At 39.1% G+C, this 25,544-nt stretch overlaps 2 protein-coding genes across 5 annotated transcripts; one reads left to right on the top strand and one right to left on the bottom strand.

Moving 5' to 3' along the window:
- Positions 1 to 348: 348 nt before the first annotated feature.
- On the top strand, positions 349 to 17,097 carry LOC144663816 (uncharacterized). Of its 4 annotated transcripts, none has more exons than XM_078524876.1 (10): positions 349 to 473; positions 8,122 to 8,269; positions 8,429 to 8,545; positions 8,749 to 8,812; positions 10,938 to 11,050; positions 12,495 to 12,540; positions 13,122 to 13,246; positions 13,625 to 13,748; positions 14,380 to 14,606; positions 15,254 to 17,097. In XM_078524876.1, exons 1-10 carry the CDS (start codon positions 427 to 429, stop codon positions 16,574 to 16,576), a joined length of 2,334 nt encoding a protein of 777 aa, XP_078381002.1. In that variant the 5' UTR covers positions 349 to 426; the 3' UTR covers positions 16,577 to 17,097. The 4 variants fall into 4 exon arrangements, with proteins under 4 accessions (XP_078381002.1, XP_078381005.1, XP_078381003.1 ...); XM_078524879.1 differs by lacking the exon at positions 349 to 473 and adding an exon at positions 3,554 to 3,682; XM_078524877.1 differs by lacking the exon at positions 349 to 473 and adding an exon at positions 5,869 to 6,015.
- A 4,970-nt stretch (positions 17,098 to 22,067) lies between these two features.
- On the bottom strand, positions 22,068 to 23,438 carry LOC144661952 (uncharacterized). The gene has a single exon (XM_078522668.1). It carries the CDS (start codon positions 23,436 to 23,438, stop codon positions 22,374 to 22,376), a length of 1,065 nt encoding a protein of 354 aa, XP_078378794.1. The 3' UTR covers positions 22,068 to 22,373.
- Between the last annotated feature and the right edge of the window lie 2,106 nt (positions 23,439 to 25,544).

Here is a 25,544-nt window from a genome sequence, read left to right as displayed (position 1 = left end):
AAGATATTACGTTACAAATTATAATTTCTGTGAAATGGTTATCAATAATCACGTGATCATTATGACGCGGGCGGTAGAACTCAATAACGCCAACCTCCGCGGGAACACGCAATACTTTTATCTTCTTTTTTACAAAATTTTACATTCAGATCACTTTTAATCTTCCAATGTGTACCTTAGCTAGCAACAATATCATTGCGCAACGCTGAAAAACTGCTCGGAGATTTAACAGCGGAAAACATGGAGTTTGACTCAATTTTACATGACGTACTGAGAAGCGGATGACGTAAGCTTTTGTTTTGAATGACGTCAGACCGGATAGTAGTGTCTTTGATGAACAGATCGAGACGTGTATTTTGCATACAGTCAGAACGACAGCTAAGGTTGAAAGTAACGAAGTTCGATTTCGCGGCGTCTAATGCAAGCATGGTCGTCGCTGAGTTTCAGGAGCACATGGATACAAGCCCCTATCTGTGAGTACAAAATTATTTTCAGAAGGTTTTAATTCGATGTGAGCGTTTTGTAAATCTTGCTTCAAGCTTACACGTTCTTCATGTGTTGAACTCTGTAATAGATCTCTCAAGCGCGATAGTACGTGCTGTGTTGCAAAGCTAAATTTTTTTAGTATTCAACGGCAGAAAAATATAGAAAAAGTATTTTCTACTTGTAGTAAAAGTAAGCAACGATTAGGACGATACCAGGCATAAATTTAATTTAAAATCGCTTTTATGTGGTGAATAGATATTTAAACTACCACTCCTCATCAAAATTTCGCGACGCGGTTGCAATCGATTCTGATGGTTACATTTGGTATTTTTTTGATACATTCTGAATTAACGGCAATGAACACACAAAAATCTCAAGAAAAAGAGAACTTAAATTTGGATAAATGTTTTCAAAAGATTCCGACATTTTCCAATAAAATAAAAAAATAATAAATGTTTTGATTACATTTACGTAGAGGAGACCCATATTGTTTTGTATTTTGAGGTGCAATATTTTATCAGTTTTAAGTGATCAGTAAAAGCTGGACAAGCTTCAATTTTAGGGGTGTATAAGGCATTTCGCAATGTCTTTTATCTTTACTATTTTTTAACACTGTCCCCGCAATAATCGTAAATTTGCATTTTACGTTTGCAGGAGAAATGTTTCCGTGACTATAATGCTAATTTAATCGTTTTCTGCGTAATCTTGTAAAGGGAAATCCGACTCGGCACGGAACTTCGACAAGTAAAATCACTTTAGGGCAGCCTTGCATAAGCTCGATCGTCATTTAAAATTTAATTTGAATCTATCGAATGCTTATCGAGTGAATTTTATTGATTCTCGTACAGTAATTGACTAGAAGTATAATAGATTTATTATGAAATTTCTTTTATTTAGTATTTCTTACGACGCGTGCAATGAAAATCTTTATTTTATTTTTTTCTTTTAAAAGCCGTCAGAGCAAGTCTCAATTTTGGGATACCATATTAATGCATTTTGCTAGCTGACACGTCTAAGGAGATTGAGAAATCCCAGGCTTTTGTACATTGTCAACAGTCGTGCAATCACTTTAATTTCTGTCATCCGGCATGAAAAAACGTGCGCACGATCATAAACAGCCAGTAAAAAATCAGAACGCAGGCAACCGTTACGTCAACTGGCTTACGCTGTTACGCGCTTCAAACAATCAATCAATCGTTAAAAGAATAGATCATTCCTAACGTCATTACTATAAGAACGCGAGGTACTGTTGTGTATGCAATGCACATTACATGACTCTTACAGCTCTTAAACGGACTGCAACATTAAAAAAAAAATTGTAGAAAATTTAATTTGTATCCCAAGCATTAACTTGCCTGTTTGGAACTCATTTTATGACTTCATAGTCTCAGGGGAAATTTTTTTTGAAAAAAAAAAAAACGATATTCTCCTAAGGCGAATAGCAAGAAAACGTATCAAAAACAGTAAGATATTTTTGAGAAGCTGTCTGCAGTAACCGTAGATTGTCTGCAACTTTTTAAACCTAATGATTTTGAATTATTTTTAATCGCTCACACTTTTACTGAGTCTTCAACCACACTATTAAAAATGTAAACAAATAAATAGATTGACAAAAAGTGATAACTATGTGAAATTTACTTAATCTAGAGCTTTGTCTTGATAATCGTTGAATCTTCAACCACGTATGCGTGAATTACAGCTATCTTCTAAAGTGAAATTTAAATTTGAATTTGACATAATTTGTCAAAATATTAGCATGAACTGGGCGGTGAATTTTTCAATTTCACACGTAGTTACAGTCTCCAAGAAGTATTATTTTCAGGGGAAGTTGTGTAGTGAAAAAAGGAAGAATTTGTCAACTTTTCAAAGACGACTTCCTTTTTTGTCCCTATGACAGTATGTAAATTCATAGGGATTTTTTCGTTAAAGAAGAGTTTTCCCTCTTCAAAATGTGTCCAGAATCCCAAAACTAGGTTGTAGGAAACAAAAATTTATTGCTTAGTGAAAACGTAAAATAGTTGCGGTATTTAATTAGAGCGAAATCGTAAGTAGCTAGGCTTCGTCATGAAAACACATGTGAAACAATACGAAGTGAGTTATATGCGTCACGGCCATCACGCACGCTTCACGTTCGTGCCTCGCCAACTGTTCGGGAAAGTTCGTAGGCGTCGTCGTTACTTTCGCAACATTTCGTAAAGCGCTCGTGCAATACTATGACGTGACTGGCCACGAGAGCGCACGTGCGTGACACTGGGGTCATTGAATTGAAGTGGCTTTGTTTACGTAGCTATTTATATATGCTGCCGGCACGAATATTACGCACTTGAGTTAAAAACATCTTTAGTTCGGTAAATTCGAAACAGTTGCAACGAAAATTTGGAAGCAGAAAGTTGTTATTTGTCAAACTTTTCGGTTTCATTTCAATTTCAGGAACAGTTGTTCTATCAGTTTTTTAAAAAAACCAAAATGTTTGTGCTAAAACAATAGACTGTAGACAAAACAAGTATATGCCTCCAGGGTGTTGTTATATTGCTTTTTTTATCAACATATTTCTATGATAAAAGTCTGTTAAGTTACGAATCGCTTAACTGAGGTTTTGCATTCAGTTCGCTTTGTAAAAGTAAAGCTTTTAGGGTGACAAATACTTCAAAGTCATGACATTTGTCAGTTGGGCTACAACAGGTGTACAATTGAGAAGAATTGAAAGCAACAAAAAATTGTCCAGCAGCTAATTCTTCCTAAATTATCAATACATTGTGAAAAAGAATGAAAAAAAAAATCGTCAACTTTAATCAAAATTCCCAGAAGTGACAATGACATCGATAGAAATTTATGACAATGACCATAAGGTGATTTTTAAAGAATCTAAAATTTTTCCTTTTCCTTTTTCTAAGAAACAAAGCGTTTATAAGCACGTGAATATGATTCAATTGTGCATGATCCGATATGGGAAAAAAACCAATGAAGCTGAATGGGGCTTTTAGTCATAAGCGGAAACCAATGTCAAAATGTCAAGTGGCTTTGGCCAAGATCTGATTCACGACTTCCCATCGTATTAAACACACGGTGTTAGGTTTTCCTGCTGAAGCCAGCGTGATTCGTTCGTCATTCGCTAAGTGACGATTTAACGAGCAAACAAACGGCCATTAGGACTTTCCCAGAAAGAAGGGTTGACTTCGACGTGATGAAATGAAAGGTAGTTTCCGCAACTCTTTTATACCTTTCCTGAGTTAACTAAGGCCGCACAAACCTCACTGTTTATTCGTCGAGACAAGAGAGGATGAGGGGACAGAGAGGTAGTCTCCTAGTCTAGGCCTTGGGATATGTCAAAGACAGAAAAGTTATATTTAGCCGCGTGCAAAACGGAAGTGTCTGTTTTTCTTGCTTCCGCACACGCCATTCATGATCAAGGCGTGAGAAATGTCATTAACAATACGGACGTTTCATTGATGAGAGCGGTGTGAAAAAATCGCAGGAATATTCGGAATAGAGATAGATCTACTATTTTTTTCAATCCAATGCTCGCGAAGAATAAAGTCAAACCATATAATTCAACCTGCATAAACGGCAAAACAGATAACAGAAAACAGACCCCAGTACGCCTAGAGATAATCTTACATTTCATTCATGCGGTGCCAGACCATACGTGCGAACAGGGGAATGAAAAGCTCCGTTTTGTCGAGTTCAAGCGACAAAACGCCCGATCGATACGGCACAGCGTCTCCTTGAAAAATTTATCTTTTTCCCTTCTCCCTACCTTTATCTTGAGATATCCATAAGGGCGTCACAAAAAAACACTTAAAAAACTCAGGACATGGAGAAAAATCCATGATCCAAATAGGCAAATACGGGGGTAAGTCGCAGGAACGCGTGACTCATCAACTAACGTCTATTGTACGCTTCCCAATAAATAGTGTGAGAGGAGAAGGCCTTTTTCGGCCACCTATCCTATTTGTCGCTTAAAGCAATCGCCTAAAACACGCTTCTCAGAGCGTTTGACCAGCGGTCAAAATCGTCGATAGTAAAAAGTGGTCGGTGGCGGAAAATAAATTTACTCTTGCCTGTCATGATTTTTATTTAGCATCTCAGGAGACGCTTACTTTGGAAAGCTCCGATACAATCTAATTGACATTATCGTGCCGAAGTCCAAACGCCTGTAAAATGCCCACTAAAAATACATGCTTAGTTGAGCCGACAAAAAAGTACGCCCGAATTGACTAGAACCGGAACTACGCTTGTGTGGACGTCCGCATATCTAAAAATAACTTTTCTGTCTTTGACATATCCGGCCAACGCCCTCTAATTCCTCTCTGTCCCCTCATCCTCTCTTGGTCGAGATTAGTGTTTGACTTCTTCAGCGGACCTAAGGAAGCGTAAAAGTGTTTTTCTTGGCAAGAAAGTGTATTTTTTTTACCACTTTCGATCTATTCCTGTAGTACATACGATTTATGGCCGTTATTTTAAAAGCACGATTCGATCGGAGATAAAGAATCGATAGAGACAAATTATACAACGCTTTGTGAAAAGACTCGGTTTTGGTGAGATAATAAAAAGGGAGCCTCAAAACTAACAACGGTTTTAAGGTACGTAAACAACAAAAAAAGTTATAATATAGTAGAAAGGAGGATAACTTAGACCGAGGAAGATTGAGAACAAACGCCGAACTTCAAAATGAAAATGCAGGCTTCAAAACGCGTGTCTAACTTTTTACAATTTATTTGTTTTATTTGAAAAATGAATTTTATCTATAACTACAGAAGGCATTCTAATCTACCATTGATTATATTTTATATCGTTTTTAAAACAATGCCTGCTGACTTGTGATGAATTTAGCGAGGAACCCACGCGTGGTCACGATTAGTTAAGTGCCTACTCTGCATTTGAACACGTGCGCCCTTTTAAGGACGCCACGCAATGCACTCGAAAAAGGGATAAAATATTGATTCTTGGCCATTACAAACAAATTATAGTCAATTAAAACTACAAACAGTAGTCGACGTGCCACGAATATTACTTGGAAATTAGACCACATGTTAGTGACATAGAAATAGGATTTGCATGACATGGAGGAAGTTGCTTTTTTCCAGAAGAAGAAAAAAAAAATGACACTGAAAAGCTTGATTTTTTTTGCAGTTTGCGAGCAGTCCTCTTAGAACGTGACTTGGGCGCAGTTTATGTGGGAGTGCTCCCTACACGGTTGAAATCGCATGACAATAAAGTCCCCCCCAATAAACAACAGCCTTGCCTTCATGTCGCCAGTCACCCGTATTACAATTCATTTGACCTTTCTTACAAAGTGCAGACTAAAAATAGCGAGCATAAGTTTATATTTACAACCCACAAGGAAGTTAGAGCTATAGCTTGGTTTCGAAATAAGTGACCCGGACAATTTAACCTACGAAGTCAGTTAGTATTATGCTGTGGTCCCGAATTGTACCAGAATTGGAAAAGAACTTTCCAAATGTTTACAATTCTCTATTCAAAAAACGCAGCGAGAGGCTTTAGCTTTAGAAGACCCCGTTGCTCGAGGTAATACAAACTTTTAAAAGCGATTATTCTAGCGATCTCTAGCATACTTCGTCCCGCCGCCTAGAGCAGGTAATTTTCGAACCAGCTTACTCGTAAAGACATCCTGCTTTTTTCGTGAAGAACCAAAGCGCGCAGAAAACGACACGAGATGGTAAACAAAACGCTTTTAAAAGACAACACTCGTGTATTTATTGATACTTTAGTGTAAACTTTAGTCGAAACAGCTGGAGCGGGAATTTTAATTAGCCCTTGCTTTTCCATACTCGAAAAAGCAACTGTCTAAATAGTGCTAAGACAGGCCAAATCAATTTTGATGATTTTCCATTTTCTCGTTTCTCATCTGTTTGACAATGTATCAAAACTGCAAAGGAGAAATTGCAAGTTGGTCACTTTTGCGACTCGTGGAACCCCGCTGAAATATTTCATCATAAAATTTAATTCAACGCTTCCATTTTTACAATTCAAAACATCTTAGAAGTTAATTTCGCTGGTCGACAATGAATAGATAGAGGCAGTGTTTATTTACCAAAGTTCGGCAGCGTTTTTTAAATCGAAATATTACTTTGTAAGCGCTTCTCGTGTTATCTAGTAGCTGACGTGCTGCATGTCAAGTACGTTCAGCTGCATCCAGGAGCTTTCCACAATACGCCAGAAGGTTCCTCGTGACGTCATCAGGTCTTAGGATGTGATCGCAGTGTTTTTGCAATTTGATTTTATAAATGCAGACCACAACAGCGTAAACTCGACAGCGAAAGGCAGCAAGTTTATTTCTTCCCAGAACACGGTCAAAACGCCTTTTGCATTAAGCTTTGAGCAACAGCTATCAAGATTGTGCTAAAGGGAATTTTCAGGTGAGCTAGAACAGCCTTGATGTTTGCACAGTTTGAAGGGTTGCAGTTAAATGGATTTCCGCGCGAGCCCGGTTTTAAAGATGATATTATTTCACTGCCTCGTTCTTGCATCGATTGCAGAAAAGCAGAATGCTTTGTCGAATTTCTTACACTCGCATGTTATCGAAAATCTGTGGTATATTTTTTCAGGACGTAGATTTTCAACTTTGAAGTAGTCTAAGCGAACGAAAACAAACCAATTGGCGACGCTTGCCTAGCCAGCAGGCTGTCATTTGAATATAAAATCATAAAACTATCATAAACTTACGGAACATACGAAAACATTCGGGCAAATTAAAATCATCTTTAGGTCGGTCTTTAGCCATATTTTTGCAGAGCGTGTTTTTCGACATTTTCCCGACTTATATTTCATCAGCTTGCCAGCCTTTTCCTGTTTGCAGAATTTGCGCTTCCCGCACATTTTTCCTGATAAATATATTTTTCTCCGGAAAACTCATCGGATGGCTTTCTAAGTGAGGTTATGGCTTTTGCTTAGCTCAGTTTTCAATTGCAAGCCGGTTGCTTTGACAGGCTATTCAACTGGCCTCTTGAATGATTTTTTCTTTGTTTTTCGTTTTCTTTGATATACACAAACCTGACGAACTTTTGACACTAACTTGCGTATGTAATGTAAGTGCTTTGCGCCTCTCATCTTGCACGAAAAACTTTTGCCTGTGCAAGGCAATAGAAACATCACATTTTCTAATATTTTCCAAAAAATTTGGGCTAGTATTTAACAAGATCCCGTCACATCCAGCCTTCAATTCGAGTCATTTGCAGAATGAGGCGAATTTTAGACTCAATTTGACAGGTCATGCCTCAAGTAGGATCGGCTTTTGACATTTCCGCAAAGAAAATATCTTTTGTCGCGCGCTGGTTTCTCAAAGCAAAATAGCAAGAGGATGTCTGTTAAGTTTGTAATTAAAGCGAATTGTGCGGTCAGTTTCACTAACAAACGAAGGAGATCAAACCTCGAAAGGTTCTTTTGTTAGGGCATAATAACGTTGACGTCACCCTTTCTTTGAGCTCGCTGACCCGTCCTATCACTATGGCAACCTTACGCGTTCGTGGCATCAATTACGTCCGATGACGTCATTAGCTACGTCTTGCATATGAAAAGCATGCATAGACTGGAGGCGAAAATGTCTTTGTCAAATGAATAACGCATTTCCTTGTGAATTTTGTCGCTCAAACGCATTGTATTTCGCCTTCGCAGGCGCATCTCTTCGGATGCAGGGCCTAAAATGGCGACGGAACGCACGCAGAGGGCGATTAAAGTTGGATTCTACGACATCGAGAAGACCATTGGCAAAGGCAACTTCGCGGTGGTGAAGCTAGCAAGGCATCGAGTAACAAAAAGCCAGGTGAGCGAATCGAAGCTGTTTTCATGCGCGGTGAAAGGAATCGATAAAAACTTGTCACTGGTTGTTTTTCAATGTTGCGTTCGTGCGACAGGCGAAAACATTGCAGTTTAAGAGCTTGAATTTATACTAAAATCTTTGCTTTTTTCTCCGTTTCGCCAGGTCGCCATCAAGATCATCGACAAAACACAGTTGGACGAAACGAACCTCAAGAAAGTCTACCGCGAAATACAGATAATGAAACTCCTCAACCACCCTCACATCGTTAAGCTTTACCAGGTAAACCAACTCAGTGCAAAAGCTGTCTTTCATTACATAAGTTCCATTCGCAGCGCTTGAGCGCATCGGCGAATTTCGCCGCTGCATTGTACAGGCACTAAGGTCTCATTTGTCACATAGCTTCAAACCATTTTATTTTATTATTATTTACCAAAGTCAACTTGTAAACCTTAATTTCATCTTTGTGTTTCTCTCCTTGTAAGGTGATGGAAACGAAAAGCATGCTATACCTTGTCACCGAGTACGCGAGCAACGGAGAAATGTTTAGTAAGTTGTCATGTTTTTAAAGACCCCCTTATGTTAATATCACTAGCGATTTACAATTTGTAGAAGAGTGTGATTGCGGTTGAGCCGTTATATTATTCCTCGTTCCTTGGCGATTAATCATTCACGTTACTACACTACCAAATTCTTCAAGTATTCAGAGATTTCTGAAATTAATAAGAGGAATATGGGCTTCGGAATTCCGCGAAAAATCGAGAGGTCAGTGCGTTTTCCGGCGAAATCGCGCTATGCTTTTTTGTGGCTCTGTCAATATGTTTCATCGTATTTTGGCATGCGTGACGTATTTGTTGGGTGCATTATGAAATATCGTATTTATCTACGCGAATTTTCTTTTCTTTTTATCGACTGCCAATCGATCAATGTACATTTCTTGGTGACTATTTGTACCACGTCCCATATCCCATACCACCATCAAAGTTAAAAATATCTATATTCTCCCAACATGGCGCCGATTCGCCGGTAATGCAGCGAAGCGAGGAGATGAAGTGACAGCGGTTCTAACAAAAACAAATTTTGAGTACTCAGACAAAAGATCTTTGATTAAAAAATCTTTCAAATTCTCAAGATTTTGAATCGTTTGGTTGCGAAATATTAAGCTGCATGAATCGTATCGTTCTGGAGGGTCCATGTTTGTAAACATCGCCGATTATCTTGGGTGTTGTTTTCATGCTAAGCTAAATTCCTTTAAATTGTTACGTTTTATGAAGTATTTCAGTAGAAACTGGGGACGTTTTTGTTGAACTAGCTAATTCATTAAGTACATGTTAATTCTATTCAGGGCCAGTTCAAAAGAAGAAATAATTATTTGTTTAGTAGCGTTCGATTCTGTCGGAATTGATTTTCAAGTGATTGTGCTTAGTGATCATAGATTTTTATATTTTTCTCGAAGGTCTGTTTTTAACTTTTATAATGATTTGCAAATCCTTTAAGTTGCTCCAGTATTCACTATGATAGAGCCAGAAAGATTTTTGAAAAAACATTATGTTGTTTATCTCCCAAATAATAGTTATTTGTCAACACTTATTAGGTCACAATGGGGGGGTTTGGGGAATCCCAAACCCAGGCTTTATCAGTTCATGGGACGCCTGATTGGTAGCGGAGTGCCGCCCCGCGCGGCCCGCGTGCTTCGGGTCTCCCCCAGTATGGCAAGGTGGGATCGCAACTTGACAAACGCGCAAGGTAAACACATGGGGGGGTTTGGGGGGGGGCGCTTTAATGGATTGACTTTGGTCAACCTACAGAGCATTGTATTTAGGGTACTACATATTTTACTAAAGGCAAGAAAAAATGGTTAACACTGTTGCATAGAAATAAATAACCTTTTCACATTTGAGCAACAACTCGGAATGCAAATAGTGATAAAATAAAATGCGAGTGTTGTCCTATTTGCATGTGACAAAGAGATTTTAACAGTCAATGCACCATATATATTTGTGAAAAAAAAACCCACACACAAAACTGACTCTGATACATGTATATTTCAGTTGCTTCATAGTTACAAAATCAGTGTAGTTTATTATAGTTTCCGTAATAATACTTAACATGTGTTGCAGAAAATATGTTATATTTCAAATTTTTCCAGAAACCTTTTTTCGAAAGTTCTTGACGTATATTATTATCTGCCAACAACTGATATATCATAAATTTCTTGGCTTATTTATTATGTTAATCGTCAAAATGCTCTAAGAAATCAGCCAAGAGAGTTATATATGCAAATATATAACTTGCTATCTAGTCGTGATAAATTGTGTTATGTTTTGCTTATAAGATTTTTGATAAGAATGTTAATGACATTTGTCATGTCCACCTGAATTAGTATCATATGAAGTAGAATTCCTCGCAAGGTCTGCTTTTTCAAGGGTGAAAATAAACAACACAATAAATAAAAAAAAATGCCGCAAATTGATGAACTCGAAATATAAAGTGACAGGGATAGGATAAAGGTTGTTACACATTCCATGGAAAAATAGACTTTTGCTTCAACTGTAGATTTACGTTACTTTCCTGAAATAGTACTTAAAAATAAATATGAACTGCCTGCGCAAAGGCTAGAATGATTCAGACCTGAGGCAAAATAACTAATTAGTTGTTATGCTTGACTTTACAGATTATTTGTCCCATGGTGCTCTGCCAGAAAAAGAGGCACGGAAAAAGTTTGCACAGATTTTGAGTGCAGTGGAGTACTGTCATAAGAGGCATGTGGTCCATCGGGACTTAAAGGTAAGCCTATTACTTTAGCACCAAAACAAGCTTTGAGTAAACATATTTAATTGAAACATTTTTGTAATTGTATTGTTTATATTACATGTATGTGAACAGGGATCCATATTCATTTTTTCTCCAAGTCGTCAGCCGGGCAAGTATACAAGATGACATACTTGCCCTGGCAAAATTTTACTTGCCCGTTCAAAAGTAGTGAAGAATGGCGACCGTACAACAAGTAAATGAAAAATTGACTTTTTTGTTATTATCACATAATTATATGTAACACTGTGTATACATGAAATCTTCAAGACAACGAATCTGTTTTAATAAAGTTTGATTCACAAGTATTTGTTAATGAGACTTTTTACTTGTCTACCTTGGCTGCCGGTTTACAAATTTCACGAAACACTGCAAAACATCACACCCCAAGCGGCTTGCGATGTTGCGGAAGCGTAAGCCAGGGCCTCTTCGACTGCAACCATAGAAGAAAAGAACGCTTTTGCTCTTCTTATTCATATTTGGTTTGTTTTTCTGAAGTGTTAACATTGCTTTTTTTTTCTTTGCTGGCGGCGCCAGACCAAGATAACGGCAAATTTTGATCGAAACATCAGCTGATGCGATCGCCTCGTGTTTTCGCGGATGCAGCTGCAGTACAAAATATCAGTGGTTGAGAGCTTGAAAATTGAGCCTGCAATGATTTCATTGATGGAAAATACCGCATCAGCCAAGATGGCGGCCAAAATTATGATTTTATCGCGACAGAAAGTTGAAATTATGTTCTGTTTTCGAAAAGTTATGAATGGATGACAAGTGGTCAGAACGCAAGTAACTCATAAGAAAACTTAAAAATTGTTTTTTTTTTTTTTATTAAGTCAAACTTAAGTCGTCCAGCGGACGAGTTTATGTAATCATTTGGTCGCCCATACGATGTTTTTCGTTCGACGCCGACGACTGCGAATATGGTCCCTGTGTGAACGTTCCTGGACACATTTATTCCTAGTGAGAATTTTATGCCATAGATCAAATTAGTAAGATAAGATTACACTGTAGATATGGTTAGATATATAAACAATTTAAATAGTGACTTAATAATACTCAAATATGAAGGCTTGTAATAGTCATTAATTATGGAATACTGTGTTGATGGTCTTCAAAAACCAACCAACAGAATCAGGTTAACCCATTCCAATGTGCAATTTTGTCTATGAGACATGCCTGCATTGAATTGCGGTAGATGTATTCAGCATTGCCAAGTTTAGGACATGTTCTGTTGAAATTATAATACAACTACCATGATTCCCTGTACATGCATCTTTTAAACGGAATTGGGCATTAATCTAAATACCATGTTTCTATATCAGAAACTTGCCAAACATTTCCAAGTTAAACAATTGTTAGTAAACTACAACCCATTATATATCACTGCTTAATCATCTTTGTTTTGTATTTTTAATTGCAGGCTGAAAATCTTCTACTAGACCAAGGTTTAAACATAAAAATTGCAGGTAAGATGGCCTAGGAAGTATGGATGCAAGCATAAAGCAAAGACCACTCAGTGGTGGAAACAAAGTTTTTTTTGCCCTAGTAACCAGGCTGTAGCAAAAGCAATAACTACAATCTCAGTAAGCGAGCAAGCCTTCCTTCTCATATGTGAAAATACATAAATTTTGACAAAGAAATTATAGTGATGAGGCAATTATCTCAGAAACTGGGCCAGTCAGTGCAGGCTGCATTCTACGTCAGGAGCCCATGGGCTCCTGTCTACGTAGGTTACGCCAAAGATCTTTGGCGTGTACTTCAAAATTGTGCAGCATACTGGCCTAGGATTGTAGTCCGCACCTTTGAACTGGCGTACAGATGATTTATTTTAATTTTAGGTATGAATAATAAAGGACCTTGGCGTAGACCTATAAAAAAAACTTGACATATCTGGTGCGGCGTGTACACAGAATGTACCCTGGCAGCCAGTTTAACCAGGCTCATATGAAGAGATCCTCTAAAGCAAACTACATGTAGCCATTTACTAGCATTATATTTTGGGTTTCTAAGGAAGTATTTTTAACACTCTGTGATACGTGTCTTTCAGACTTTGGTTTTGGAAACTACTACACACCTGGGAGCCCTCTAAACACTTGGTGTGGCAGCCCCCCATATGCTGCCCCAGAGGTCTTTGAAGGAAAACTTTATCATGGTCCACAGTTGGACATTTGGGTAGGTTTTACATGAAATTTTATAACCCATTATGGCTAGAACCGTACAAAATCCCCATATTTACTTTTTTTAAATTGGTTTGCGAAATGAGGAGTTTGAGAAATCTGTGATAAAAAAGTAGGGTCCAACTTTGTGAAGCGAATTCAAGTTTGGTTCAAGTTACTGGGGTCTTCGAGAAATCAAGGGTTTCGAAAAATCGAGTTTTCACTCTGTTTACATTTGAATTCTTATAACTTGTGTGTTTATTAAATTTGTATTGACATTGTTTGGAGGTGATTGAAAATGATCATCTTGGATTAAAAGATAAAGGCAACAATTTAACCTGTACAAAAATTACTTAATCCCATCTGATGTCAATAAACTGTATTATTTTTTCAGAGTTTGGGTGTAGTTCTATATGTACTTATCTGCCGTGCCTTACCGTTTGATGGCGGAACTCTACCAGCTCTTAGGGACAGAGTGTTAGAAGGACGATTTAGGATCCCTTTCTTCATGTCCACAGGTAAATTAACTGCAAATGGACAAGTTTTGTGTTATGTGCCAAACACTTTATGAGATTACGCTTTATAGTCTATTGGAAAGAAAACGTGGATCGCATTGGCCACAGCTTTCTGTAAAGGTCGTGTTCTGTTCCGGAACAGTTTTCTTTCTGAGCAAGGTCGCACAAAAATTTACGACTAACAGCAACAACAAAATGGAGGCAATTAACTAATCGAAGCTCACCTGTTTTTGTTGTTGCATTGCTTTAAACCAGCACAAGATGAATTGAAGCTTAAGGAGTATAGGAAGAAATGCTAGAATAAAATTTGATCTCCAGACATAAGATAAACTTCGTACAAACTGTATAACTGAGCCACAGCGACCATTCCAGAGACCAAACATTCCTTTGTGGTCGGGATTGAGCCCACGGTTTTTATTAGTAGTTGCTAAGCAACACGACAGGCTCGTGAGCGCTAGTGTTTTTTTGTGATTGGGTAATTAGGTTCGGAAATGCTTCGGGCAGTATGAGAATTTCTCCTCGTACTCGTGTCTTTTTTCGGAGGAGGAAGGGGAGGGAAGGGAGTCTTATCACGTTTTTCTTGTCAAAAATGGTGTGTTCGAAAGTAATCATTTTTATTGTTTCCCCCCCGCAGAATGCGAACACTTGATTCGCCACATGCTCGTCAAAGACCCAAACCAGCGGTACACCATTGAACAGATCAAAAAACACAAATGGATGCAAGCTGATCCAGCCGTCAAAACCATTCTGGCCTACAATGAACAGGAAAACTTTGAGGGAGAAAAAATTCTGGATGAGTACAATGAACAAGCGCTAGAGCTCATGCACGGATTGGGCATTGATATTGAAAGAACGAAGAAGGTAAATTAAAATTCATTGTGGCTTTTCTGTATGGAGAAAATCAGGTAGCGCAAAATGCCGGAACCGCTACCAGCGGGACGGGTTTCCTGTCTAAAGGGACGGGACAGTTGTGTACCGGGAAACGAGACAGGAGTAGTTCCTTAATTTTCAGCGATATTTTAAGCCTCTTGTAAAATTTGCAACGAACAACATCTTAGGAAATCGAAAAAGCTACCGATTTTAAGCCATAACTAAGGGATGACCATGTGATTTTTAAGAGGAGGAAGAGGGGTTGGGCAATTACGAAAAGAGTTCGTGCACAAAATCAAGCAGGCCCCACCTGCCTCTTGCAGAAGTTTATGTTGGTAGAGAAAATTCTTGAAAAAAACAATGCTAAAAAAAAGTTTCACTCAGAAATATACCCCCTCCCCCCTTAACACATAAATGACCCGTCCCTTTTAAGACAAAAAAGAAAAACATAAGACAAGACAAGACAAAAAAGAAAAACATTGGAGTATCCTGCCTGTAGCATTTAGATGGTTTTCGCTTCGGACTGTGGACGAATCGTAAAGAAATCAGGGAATAAACTTTTGAAATTTCAGTAAGAATTCTGCTTTATTTATAATATCAACTGGCTCTCTCTTATACATTTTTTTTTTCTTCACCAGGCCCTGGCTGACAACGCATACGACCACCACACAGCTATTTATTTCTTACTTGTGGATCGATTGCGACAACACAGGGCAAGCTACCCTCTACAAACTCAACTAGAAACCAGACTTCGTCGGCCAAGTGGGATCGCGGAAGCTGCTGTTGTACGAGGGAGTAGGAACATGGTTGTTGTCGTGCCCACTCGCGCCGCTCAGCGTACGGTCCCGGCACAACCAGCGCGACCTTATATCCCTTTGCAATACGCCATCAATGAACTGCACGAGCGCATTCCCACGCCGCCTGAAATACGGCGGGAAATCGCCGCGGAGTGCGTAAAAGAACTGTCGACGATACGCGAGCCTGGACTCAAAGCGCGGTCGATCTCGCCGCGTCAAATGATAGGGCCCGCGCTATCACTAGACAACAGTGTAAGCAGAGAAACGGACTCTTCAGCGGTAGAAAAAATGGAAAGCGAGGACACGGATGAAGAAAAGCCCAAAGTTAGGCGGCATACGGTTCACACAGTGCCTAAACAACCGTTAATCGTGCCTCCAAATCATCCGCTGCGACTTGCGCGTGGCAGCTCGGAGGAAGTGCTAGAAGAATCGAACGTACCCACGTTTCAAATGAAACCAGCTATCGTGGTTTCGCACTGTGGGCCGACTAATACCTCCGGGGATTCCGTATCACCGTTCATGTCGCACAGAGGCTCTGGGCAGCACTTGCACCAACCCAGATCGAACTTTCACGTGCCGCTTTCGCGGCGTGCGTCGGACGGCAACGCCGTGGCGCTCGCGTTTCAACAGAATTTACGCGTGACAACCGCGCACAATAGAATAAGAAAACTGCAACAGGAGCATCAAAAATTACAAGAACAATACCAAAAGTCGCTATCGCCCTCAGAACTTACGGATCAACAGACGGTGCACGCTGAATACAAACAGAACTACGAGCAAATGCGCGAAGAACTACAAAAACATTACGAAGAACTTATGGCTGTCAATGAACTTGAAAGAACAGGCGGGAGAATGGAGCCGGTTGCCGAACAAAAATCTAGTTTTCAACCGGATAATCAAGCTCCATATCCTCAGCCTTTGCATCATCAACTGCAACAACTTCATATCGACGCAAGGCACAACCCGCTACGGCGGACACCGTCTTATAAACAAAATCCACATAAACAAGTTTTTCGAACATCTTCTTACAAGCGCGCTCAGATGTTGGGTGGTATGTTGCCTCCGTTAGAAAGCATGTCACCTACGGACTCTTTTGAAAACACGGAACCTCTTGTTCAAGCGGACACGCAAAATGTTGGAAGATATTCTATAATCTCACTTTGAAATGATCCCCCTCCCTCCCCTCTGCGTAGTGTGTGTTGTGTGAGACGCAAAGCCTAAGCTCTAGTCTGATAAGGCGGTTTTTTGGGACGTGCGAGCCACCCAGTTAAAACCTGGCTTAGCCAGTTTTGACTCAACAGTATGCTAGGTCGAAAAACGCGCATGGACTAAGGCTCAACTCTTAATTGCTCAGAACGAGCAAGCCTTAACCAGTTTACGACTTATCAGAGCTAGAGAAAGGGAACGCAGTCTTTTTAAAACCGCCCTTCAGAAACGTGGTAAATTTATATATTCTTTATAAATATATTTCTAACGAAAGAGTAAGAGAGATTGTAGGTTTTTTATGGTCTTTTGGAAGAGAAAGTAGATTTCTAAAAATATCAAATCCTTGTGCATAGGTAGAAAAGTAAAATAAAAATGTAAATAATTTCTTTCATGCCGTTAGGCTTTGAGCTTGTTTGACGCGAAGTACAAACTGTATAAATACAGTGCTTTCTATTAAAAAAGAAAATAAATACAAAGAATGTTTCTTTTCTTCTCCCCACGATAACCTTTATACTATACTAGCTTGCTTGGGATGCGGTCGCCCCTCCTCATTTCCCTTTCGTGAACAATAGATGGCATTTTTAATCTATGACGGTCTAAGCCATCATTGGTAACCAAGCTTTTCCTAATGGACGATGCTATATTTTGCCCCAGTTTAGGCGTGGGCTAGGTCGAAACGTTGCTCTCAGTGTTTTCCCCATCAGTGAAAATTAGGACGAGATAAGGCGATTACCGTGAAATTCCGGTTAGAAGCCCCCCCCCCCCCCCCTATCTACCTGGAAACCAAAAAAAAAATTCATCCGCTTATAAGCTCCCCCCACCCGGATATAGGTTCCCCTCTGCTGGATGACAGTACTGAACAAGGCTAAATGTTTTGTTATGACTTTTTCAACAATGACGAGACTCGTTTTAGCCTGCGAATACAGCCGCCTCTCATTCGCGTCCCGCAACGAAGAGCGAAACGCCAAGAGAGACGTCTGCGATTCACGGGCAGAAATTCCATACTGATGACGTAAATCTGTCCAGAATCCGGACAGGAGCGCTGATTGGTCAGCTAGTTAATTTACATAATGTATGCGAAATATAACACTTCATTACACGAACGGTAAAAAGCCGGATGTTATTGCGGACTAAAAGTTGACCGGGGGGAAGGATCGTGAAACTACACTGAAGCTATACCTTAGAATTTCTATAATTTCTATAATTCATATGTAATTGGGAAACAAAAAGAAACTGCTTTATAACCAGATAAACGACCTCAAAGATGTACAGAAAGGACGCGCCACTGCGGCCGTTAAAAATAGATCAATTTTGACACCTAACTTTTATTGTTGACATAAAGGCAAGCAACAAAAATGTGAAATACGGATAACCTGAACGACCCGAACCATCCACAACCAAAGAATAAATGCTACAGAGAAGCACATTCGATGATATTAAATTGACGAACAGCAGGGAAAGAAGAAACTAACTCAGAATAATTGTTATGATCGTTGCAGTATCGGTATTTACGGCCCAACACCTCCCAGAGTTGCGCTCATGTTCCAAAACAATGTCATCTATTGATTTCACAGCCTATTTTCCCAAATCTTACTAATATACAACTCATATAGGGATTCCCAATTTTCACGATGAAGTTGTCTGGTGTAAGTGACCCGTAAATGTGTCTTTGACTGCCTTGAAAGTGTTTGTGAATGAGCGGCTGAAAACAAAAATATAATTATGCAAGACCAAATGTGTGTGGTGTGCGGAAATCTAATTAGTGATTAACGTCATCAGTATGGAATTTCTGCCCGTGAATCGCAGACGTCTCTCTTGGCGTTTCGCTCTTCGTTGCGGGACGCGAATGAGAGGCGGCTGTATTCGCAGGCTAATAGGATGTATTGTATGTTCGAACATCTTTCTTTTATTATACGTCACGTGGATGGTGACGTCACATCAAGTGACAATTAAATCATGATGTCAAGACAGCCGCCATCTTGGATCCGCCATCTTGGATTTCAGCATTTTCCCAAAATGTCAGAAAACCACCAAAAATTACTGCAAAGTACACAAAATCAATAAAAATGTGCTTTAAAACCGTAAAAAGGTAAAAATAATTCTATTTAAGTTATTTGTTATTAACAGAAACACGCGAAATTACAAATTTGGGAAAACATGCCTGTCAAAATGCCGTACCAAGTCTGTTTGGTATAGCAAATTGCGTAGCAAGTCTGTTTGGTGTAACAAATTGCGTACCAAGTCTGTTTGGTGAAGCAAATTGCGTACCAAGTCTGTTTGGTGTAGCAAATTGCGTGCCAAGTTGTAGTTAATTGCGTACCAAGTCTGTTTGGTGTAACAAATTGCGTAGCAAGTCTGTTTGGTGTAACAAATTGCGTGCCAAGTCTGTTTGGTGTAGCAAATTGCGTGCCAAGTTGTAGTAAATTGCGTACCAAGTCTGTTTGGTGTAGCAAATTGCGTAGCAAGTCTGTTTGGTGTAACAAATTGCGTAGCAAGTCTGTTTGGTGTAGCAAATTGCGTGCCAAGTTGTAGTAAATTGCGTACCAAGTCTGTTTGGTGTAGCAAATTGCGTAGCAAGTCTGTTTGGTGTAACAAATTGCGTAGCAAGTCTGTTTGGTGTAGCAAATTGCGTAGCAAGTCTGTTTGGTGTAGCAAATTGCGTACCAAGTCTGTTTGATGTAGCAAATTGCGTACCAAGTCTGTTTGTTGTAACAAGTGCGTACCAAGTCTGTTTGTTGTAACAAATTGCGTACCAAGTCTGTTTGGTATAGCAAATTGCGTACCAAGTCTGTTTGGTGTAGCAAATTGCGTACCAAGTCTGTTTGTTGTAGCAAATTGCGTACCAAGTCTGTTTGGTGTAGCAAATTGCGTACCAAGTCTGTTTGGTGTAGCAAATTGCGTACCAAGTCTGTTTGGTGTAACAAACTGCGTACCAAGTCTGTTTTCTGTAGCAAATTGCGTACCAAGTCTGTTTGTTGTAACAAATTGCGTACCAAGTCTGTTTGGTGTAGCAAATTGCGTACCAAGTCTGTTTGGTGTAGCAAATTGCGAACCAAGTCTGTTTGGTGTAACAAATTGCGTACCAAGTCTGTTTGGTGTAGCAAATTGCGAACCAAGTCTGTTTGGTGTACCAAATTGCGTACCAAGTCTGTTTGGTGAAGCATTTTAGATTTTTTGGCACAGCCCTTTTTAATTCACTACCTTTTAAAATCCAACAAGCTGTATCACTCTCTTCTTTTAAAAATCTTGTCAAAGCCCACTTTATTCATAGCACCTAATTTATGATATTTAATTTTTTATACCAGTTCATGCTTGTAATTCGTTTTAGTTTTTAAACTTTTTTTTATATAATTATTACAATTACTAAACATTAGCCTTTAACTCTATTTTTATAACTATTTTAAACTATTAGATATTTTATATTTTTAGAAATTGTATTTAGCAGGGCCCCTCTGGAGACCAGCCACTGTGCTGAATGGGCCACCCTGTATAAATAGAAATTTACCTTACCTTACCTAACCTACAAAGGCCCCAAATGAACATTAGTGTTAAGTTTCAAACTAGCAGTGTTTGGTGTTTCTCGAGTGAAAATATTGCTTCGTGATCTACGTGTGATCAGGGAATTTCATCACAACGGCCAAAATCGTCATTTTGAGTTGCCCGTGTGGTCGGACAAGAACCCACCGCCTCCCCACAGGTCGAGGAAAACTATATTTTGACCCATGGCTATGTTCAACAAAATCAGGCTAATGCAAGAATTTTTAAAAATAAAAATAAAAACCGGCGCTCGGTCCTAGAGGCTCTTCATGATCAGGCCGGAGATTATCACGATTTCCATAGACTAGGAGCATTTCTAATCCCCTCTGGAAAAGGATTCCTGTCCATTGGAGGGATACCCCAGCTTTTAAAACATAAAGATTTGTATGAGGAGAACGGTTGTATTAAAGACATTAAAAAAAATCACCTGAAAAAATCAACGAGTTTGGAATAAAAAGCATCTTACATCGCTTCAGACGTTTATCTTTCCGCGGTGAAGTTTCTAGCTAGGTCGATTTGGTTAAAGATGTTGACAGGCCAGACACCCTCATATTTTCGTAAAATAACAAAAAAAATTCCTGCGCGCCTTTTACAACAACATACCACTCATCTCTGCCTTACCTCAAGAAAATACTTATGAGCAAATGGCATTAAATTCAAAATCAACCATTGCTGAGAAAAGTTTACAAAGATCCACGCTGCTAATCCCATACAAGGGGCAGATCCCTGAAATACATGCTCGTTAGAGCTAAACTACACGGTCACGTTACCTATTAGGCAATCCCCTGTTATTTTCTATGTTTAGCGTCGTCCGACCGACCCAGATTTTCGCGTTTTCAAAAAAAAATGTTATTCAGAAGGTAATAAAGGCAATGACACATTATTTTAAATAATGGCTCATCCTTTTTACGCTGTTCTCGTTTGAGTTTAACCATGGAAAGATTTTTCCTTCCTTCATTGCCGCCATGTTGACTTTGTAACCATGTCTTCCTGTTTCCAGGCTCCACGGATAATATGCTGAGGCCCAATACATTCTCGTCCCCATAGCCCTTTCGTTTCTCTTAGCCGGGTTGGCACGAGAAAACGGAGGGCTCTGGGGACACAGGATTTTTGAATTAATTCGATTTTTTTGATTGGCTGTTTGGAACAAAGAATTCCTAAACGGAAGTCGAAAACGTAACGACTCTCTCATACGTTTTTTTGAAATGTCATGACTGCATACATGAAGACCGGAAGTCCTAGAATCAAGGACTGGAAATCCTGTGTCCCCAGAGCCCTTCGTTTTCTCGTGCAAGGCTCAGCCGGCTAAGAGAAACGAAGGGGCTATGGGGACGAGAATGGTACCAATACCGGACATCCTAGTTCCAGCCTCCTTATCCACTTGTTTTGTTGTTGTTTCTTTATTCTGACCTACCGACCCAAAATCAGAAAACACATACGACGATAAACGAAAAAAAGGGGATCGCTTTATCGCTAGGATATCTGGCCTGTCAACATCTTAAACTAAGCAGATTTTAGTTCTCCTGCTTTGCTCTCTCTTTCTATACGAATAATCCAACTCTACAAATCTTTCAGGAGGGATATCGCTCTAGTTTATCTATTAAACACTTAAATAGCTGGCGAAGTCTTCAATTCATTATCTTATTATATTATCCTTTGTCTCTCTATATAAAGAGCAATAAATTGTAAGCTCTGAAAATCAACTAATAAAGTGCACAACGCGTATACCTTTGTTTTTAAAATAGCAACACATTATATTCGAACTCAATTATGACGTTGGTCGAAATGAAAATTACGTCGTAAATTACAATAACACCAATATTGCATATACTAAATTTAGATATTTTATTGTATAATTAGTTCCACTTTATGGGCAATTATTATGTTCAATGCAGTTTAGAGCGGTCTTGAGTGTAGAAGGTATTTGCGTTTGCTTTAGTTTTACTTCGCCTAGTGATTGGTTTAAAAATCTCGTGCCACTTTCTTAACCAATCAGGAGTAAAACCAAAACCAATCGTGACTCGCTCGCACACATTTTCCCGCGCTTTGCACCAGCTACATGTATTTGCTTCGAGTTTTGATTGGTTCATTGGATAGTCTGTGTCCTTTGTGATTGGCCAGAGTGATTACTTTGGTTTTGGTTTTTACGACCGAAAGCCATCTGTAATTTATTTACATCTTTCTTTCTAGGTTTTTACGACACTCAATCGAAAATCGCTCAATATTTCAGTATTTTACTTTCTCTCGCAAAGTGCGCAAATGGTTTAATGTCCTGTTTACGAGTTATGCTCATACAATATGTCCATGATCTTGCTACGTAACGTCTTGGATTTGAGTAAAATTTCTTGAATAAAGTATGTTTTTCGTATTCGACAGGCACTTGCTTATGAATATCTTTAATAAATCCTCGCCAAGCACTTATAGTTCCGCGAGATGACTGTGGATATGGGCGGTGAAGTAGGTTTTCTACGGTGACTGGGAAAAACAGTAGCGCTTGACCGCGAAATTTCAACTCCACAACTGAGGCGAGATACTTATCTGTTAGCCACCAATTTACGTTCTCGTATCGTGAATCTAGCGGAAATATATGTCCAACTGCCTTGGCGTGAAACGCATTTAAAAGAGGGTCGTATAATATGGTGGGATTTGCATGCGAGGTGTTGTTGACGAGCTTATTATCACAGACCATTCGTCTTCTTGAAAGAAGCATTCTTTTACCATCATGCACTTCGTAATCGACTACACCAAGAGCGGGTTCATATTCCAGAAGCCAGTTTTGGAAAACGTGGATTGGAGGGAGTCGTCTCATCTCCGGAGTAGCTGCATCGTTGAACTTTAGAGCAATGTCGTCGTCAAGAAATATGTAGTAGATGTAATCGAGTCTTCTTTCCTCTGCGTGAACGAAGAGCTTGTTTCGACCAGATCCCCAAGATGTTTTATTGTCAAACATGTACGTGATATGAGGACCGCTGTTTTCTTGGCATTCTGTTTTAAAGCTCAGCACAATGACATCGCATCGGCATTTTGAGCTGTGTTCTAATTCCAGAGTTTGAATTAGGTATGGCGGAAGACATTGTTCAGTCTGTGTAAGATAAATAAATGGCGGCGAGACCTTACTTTTGTTGGTGGATTCCACGACATCCTCAATTGGACCGCTTGCAACCCCGGCGACATTACGTTGGAATTGGTTTTCATGGACGGTCAATAAGGCTGAAGTAGTAAACATGAAAATTAAAATAACGGCTGAGAACCTCTTTAACGTCCGTCTTTTGTTTGATATCATGATGAAATTCAAGACCTTGCGTCGGTGACAGAACTTCGCCAATTTTCCTGGATCAAGCCCGTCAAGTTAATAGCCAACTGCAAATTGACACAAACAAGGTTTTATAAAGACAGTCATACAGGAAGTTTTATGACCTTTTATCCCAATACAATAATTGATATCGCACAGAATAAATCCATATCCTAAATAAACACAATTTAATTTCTTCTCAAAACAAATAACTCACTCCAAACTTCAATACAATATCCTAAATTACCGATATAGTTTAACCGCGTTAGCCATTTTACGTCAGGAACGTTTTAACCGCAATCAGTTCCCGGTATAAATATCTTTGAACGTCATGAAGAACGTATACAGTGTATTTCATTGGTTATACGCTGAAAGAAGTTCCAAATTTATCACCTTGCAATCTGAAAGGAAGTAGAACTATATAATTAATGCTTTTAGAAGTTTTGCTTTTGCTTATGAATATATGGCGGCTTATTTTTACTGCAATTGATATACACTCAAAAGTCACGAATATCCATAATTATTTTATACTGCAACATTTCGATAACAAAATTTGGGCTTATATTTGTCCAAAAGATTTTTTGCGGTGGGCTTGCACGGCGCGAAAAGTTGGCTTTGATTGATTCGCCTCAAAGATGAGGAATCTGAAAAGCTACGCAATCTGACTTCTACATCGTCGTCAATTGTTATATAGTTAGAAGACCATTGATATCGCCTCAAACAGGGCGTTTGATTTAGCTTGCGCATGCAAAGAGCTCACTGATTTACACAGAGAAAACTTAACGCCGGCATAAGAAGAAGGGCTGCCCCACCCACGAGCTATCAAGTTTAACAAGAGTTTATAAGAAAAATGCTTTCCCTCTTGACAAAGCCGAAAACCTGGCCCTCGCGGATTTGCCTGGGTTGGCGAATGCCCTGTATGTTCCGACTTGCGCCTGGCAGGCGAAACAAAAAAGCCAACGCTTATATATGAATAAAGGTTGGCTGGTCAACTCCACCTGGCTGGGGCTGGGTCAGGGTCGCCCTGTCCTCCGAAATAAACAATTACATGTAACGACACGATATAACATACTTTGTGAAAATATGGTTCACCACCGAGCCAACTTTGCGATTTCTCATGTAAACGGTTCGTTACTATTTAAGTCTATGAAAGGTTCTCTCGCCCGGGATGGCTCGGTTTTGAAAGTGCCCTCCTTCCAGGGACAGCTTTCTTCCATATATATAAATAGGCCCTGAAAAGCCTGCAAACTACGTAACACTGATACTTTTTTGACAATTTTATACAATTTATTTTTTTACTGTATCCATTAGACCTCCCAACGTTTAAAAAAAATATTGCTTTATTGAATTGAAAAAACCCACACATAACCTTGTAAACCCAAATAAATATATCAAAACCACAAACGTAACAGCCATTAAGAGCGTCCGCAAAAAGCGCAGATCCGTTGAAAGAAGGATTATAGGAGTTTGCGTGTCTTTCAATTCCTTGTTTATTAGTGTGAATTTCTCACAGACTATATAATAAACAGTTTTATTAACGATTTTCTATCGATAAGTTATATTGTAGACGCGCAAAGCCAGGCAAATATCGCCCGACTTGTAAAAATAAGCCGCCTTTTTAATCCATGAGAACTAATAAAACGCTAAACCAATCCAAACGCTCTCTCACCGTATTTGTACTCTGGGAGACCGGTTTTACAGGTTATCGGCTGAAGTCGCGCGAAAGCCCCTCGAACGTTCCAAAATCAGGACTTGGGAAACTTAAATCGTTGGATAAAAAAACTTTTATTCCCCGACATTTTAACTTGTCATTTGCCCTTTGGTATCGTCAAAATACTACAATACTTAAAAATGGACAACGATACATTGAAACTAAAATGCCTAATAAGAAAAATTTATTAAAAGAAACAGTAATTCAATATCAAAAAGAACTTGTATATAACTGATGACGTCAGTTAGTTGCGGTACGTTTTGTTGCTATTAGGATTGCATTGTGCTAGGTAAGTTTTGTAACTTTCATTGCTTATCACTGAATTCAACCATACTGAAACTATTACTTCCTATAAGTAAATACGGTTTATTTGGTGATTTTCGGAT

This window comes from Oculina patagonica, chromosome 8 (genome assembly GCF_052425735.1).
Source record: "Oculina patagonica isolate OP01 chromosome 8, crgOcupat, whole genome shotgun sequence".
NCBI lineage: Eukaryota > Metazoa > Cnidaria > Anthozoa > Scleractinia > Oculinidae > Oculina > Oculina patagonica.
The sequence above is the reverse complement of the archived record's forward strand: the minus strand, read 5'-3'. Positions and strand labels throughout refer to the sequence as shown.

Bases quoted from the DNA above. Each gene is read 5' to 3' on its own strand.
- LOC144663816 (XM_078524877.1), top strand. From the start codon at position 5,948: ATGTTTACAATTCTCTATTCAAAAAACGCAGCGAGAGGCTTTAGCTTT. The intron at 11,051-12,494 runs GTAAGCCTATTA...TTTTAATTGCAG, and splicing joins TGGTCCATCGGGACTTAAAG to GCTGAAAATCTTCTACTAGA. The intron at 13,247-13,624 runs GTAGGTTTTACA...TTATTTTTTCAG, and splicing joins GTCCACAGTTGGACATTTGG to AGTTTGGGTGTAGTTCTATA.
- LOC144661952 (XM_078522668.1), bottom strand. From the start codon at position 23,438: ATGATATCAAACAAAAGACGGACGTTAAAGAGGTTCTCAGCCGTTATT.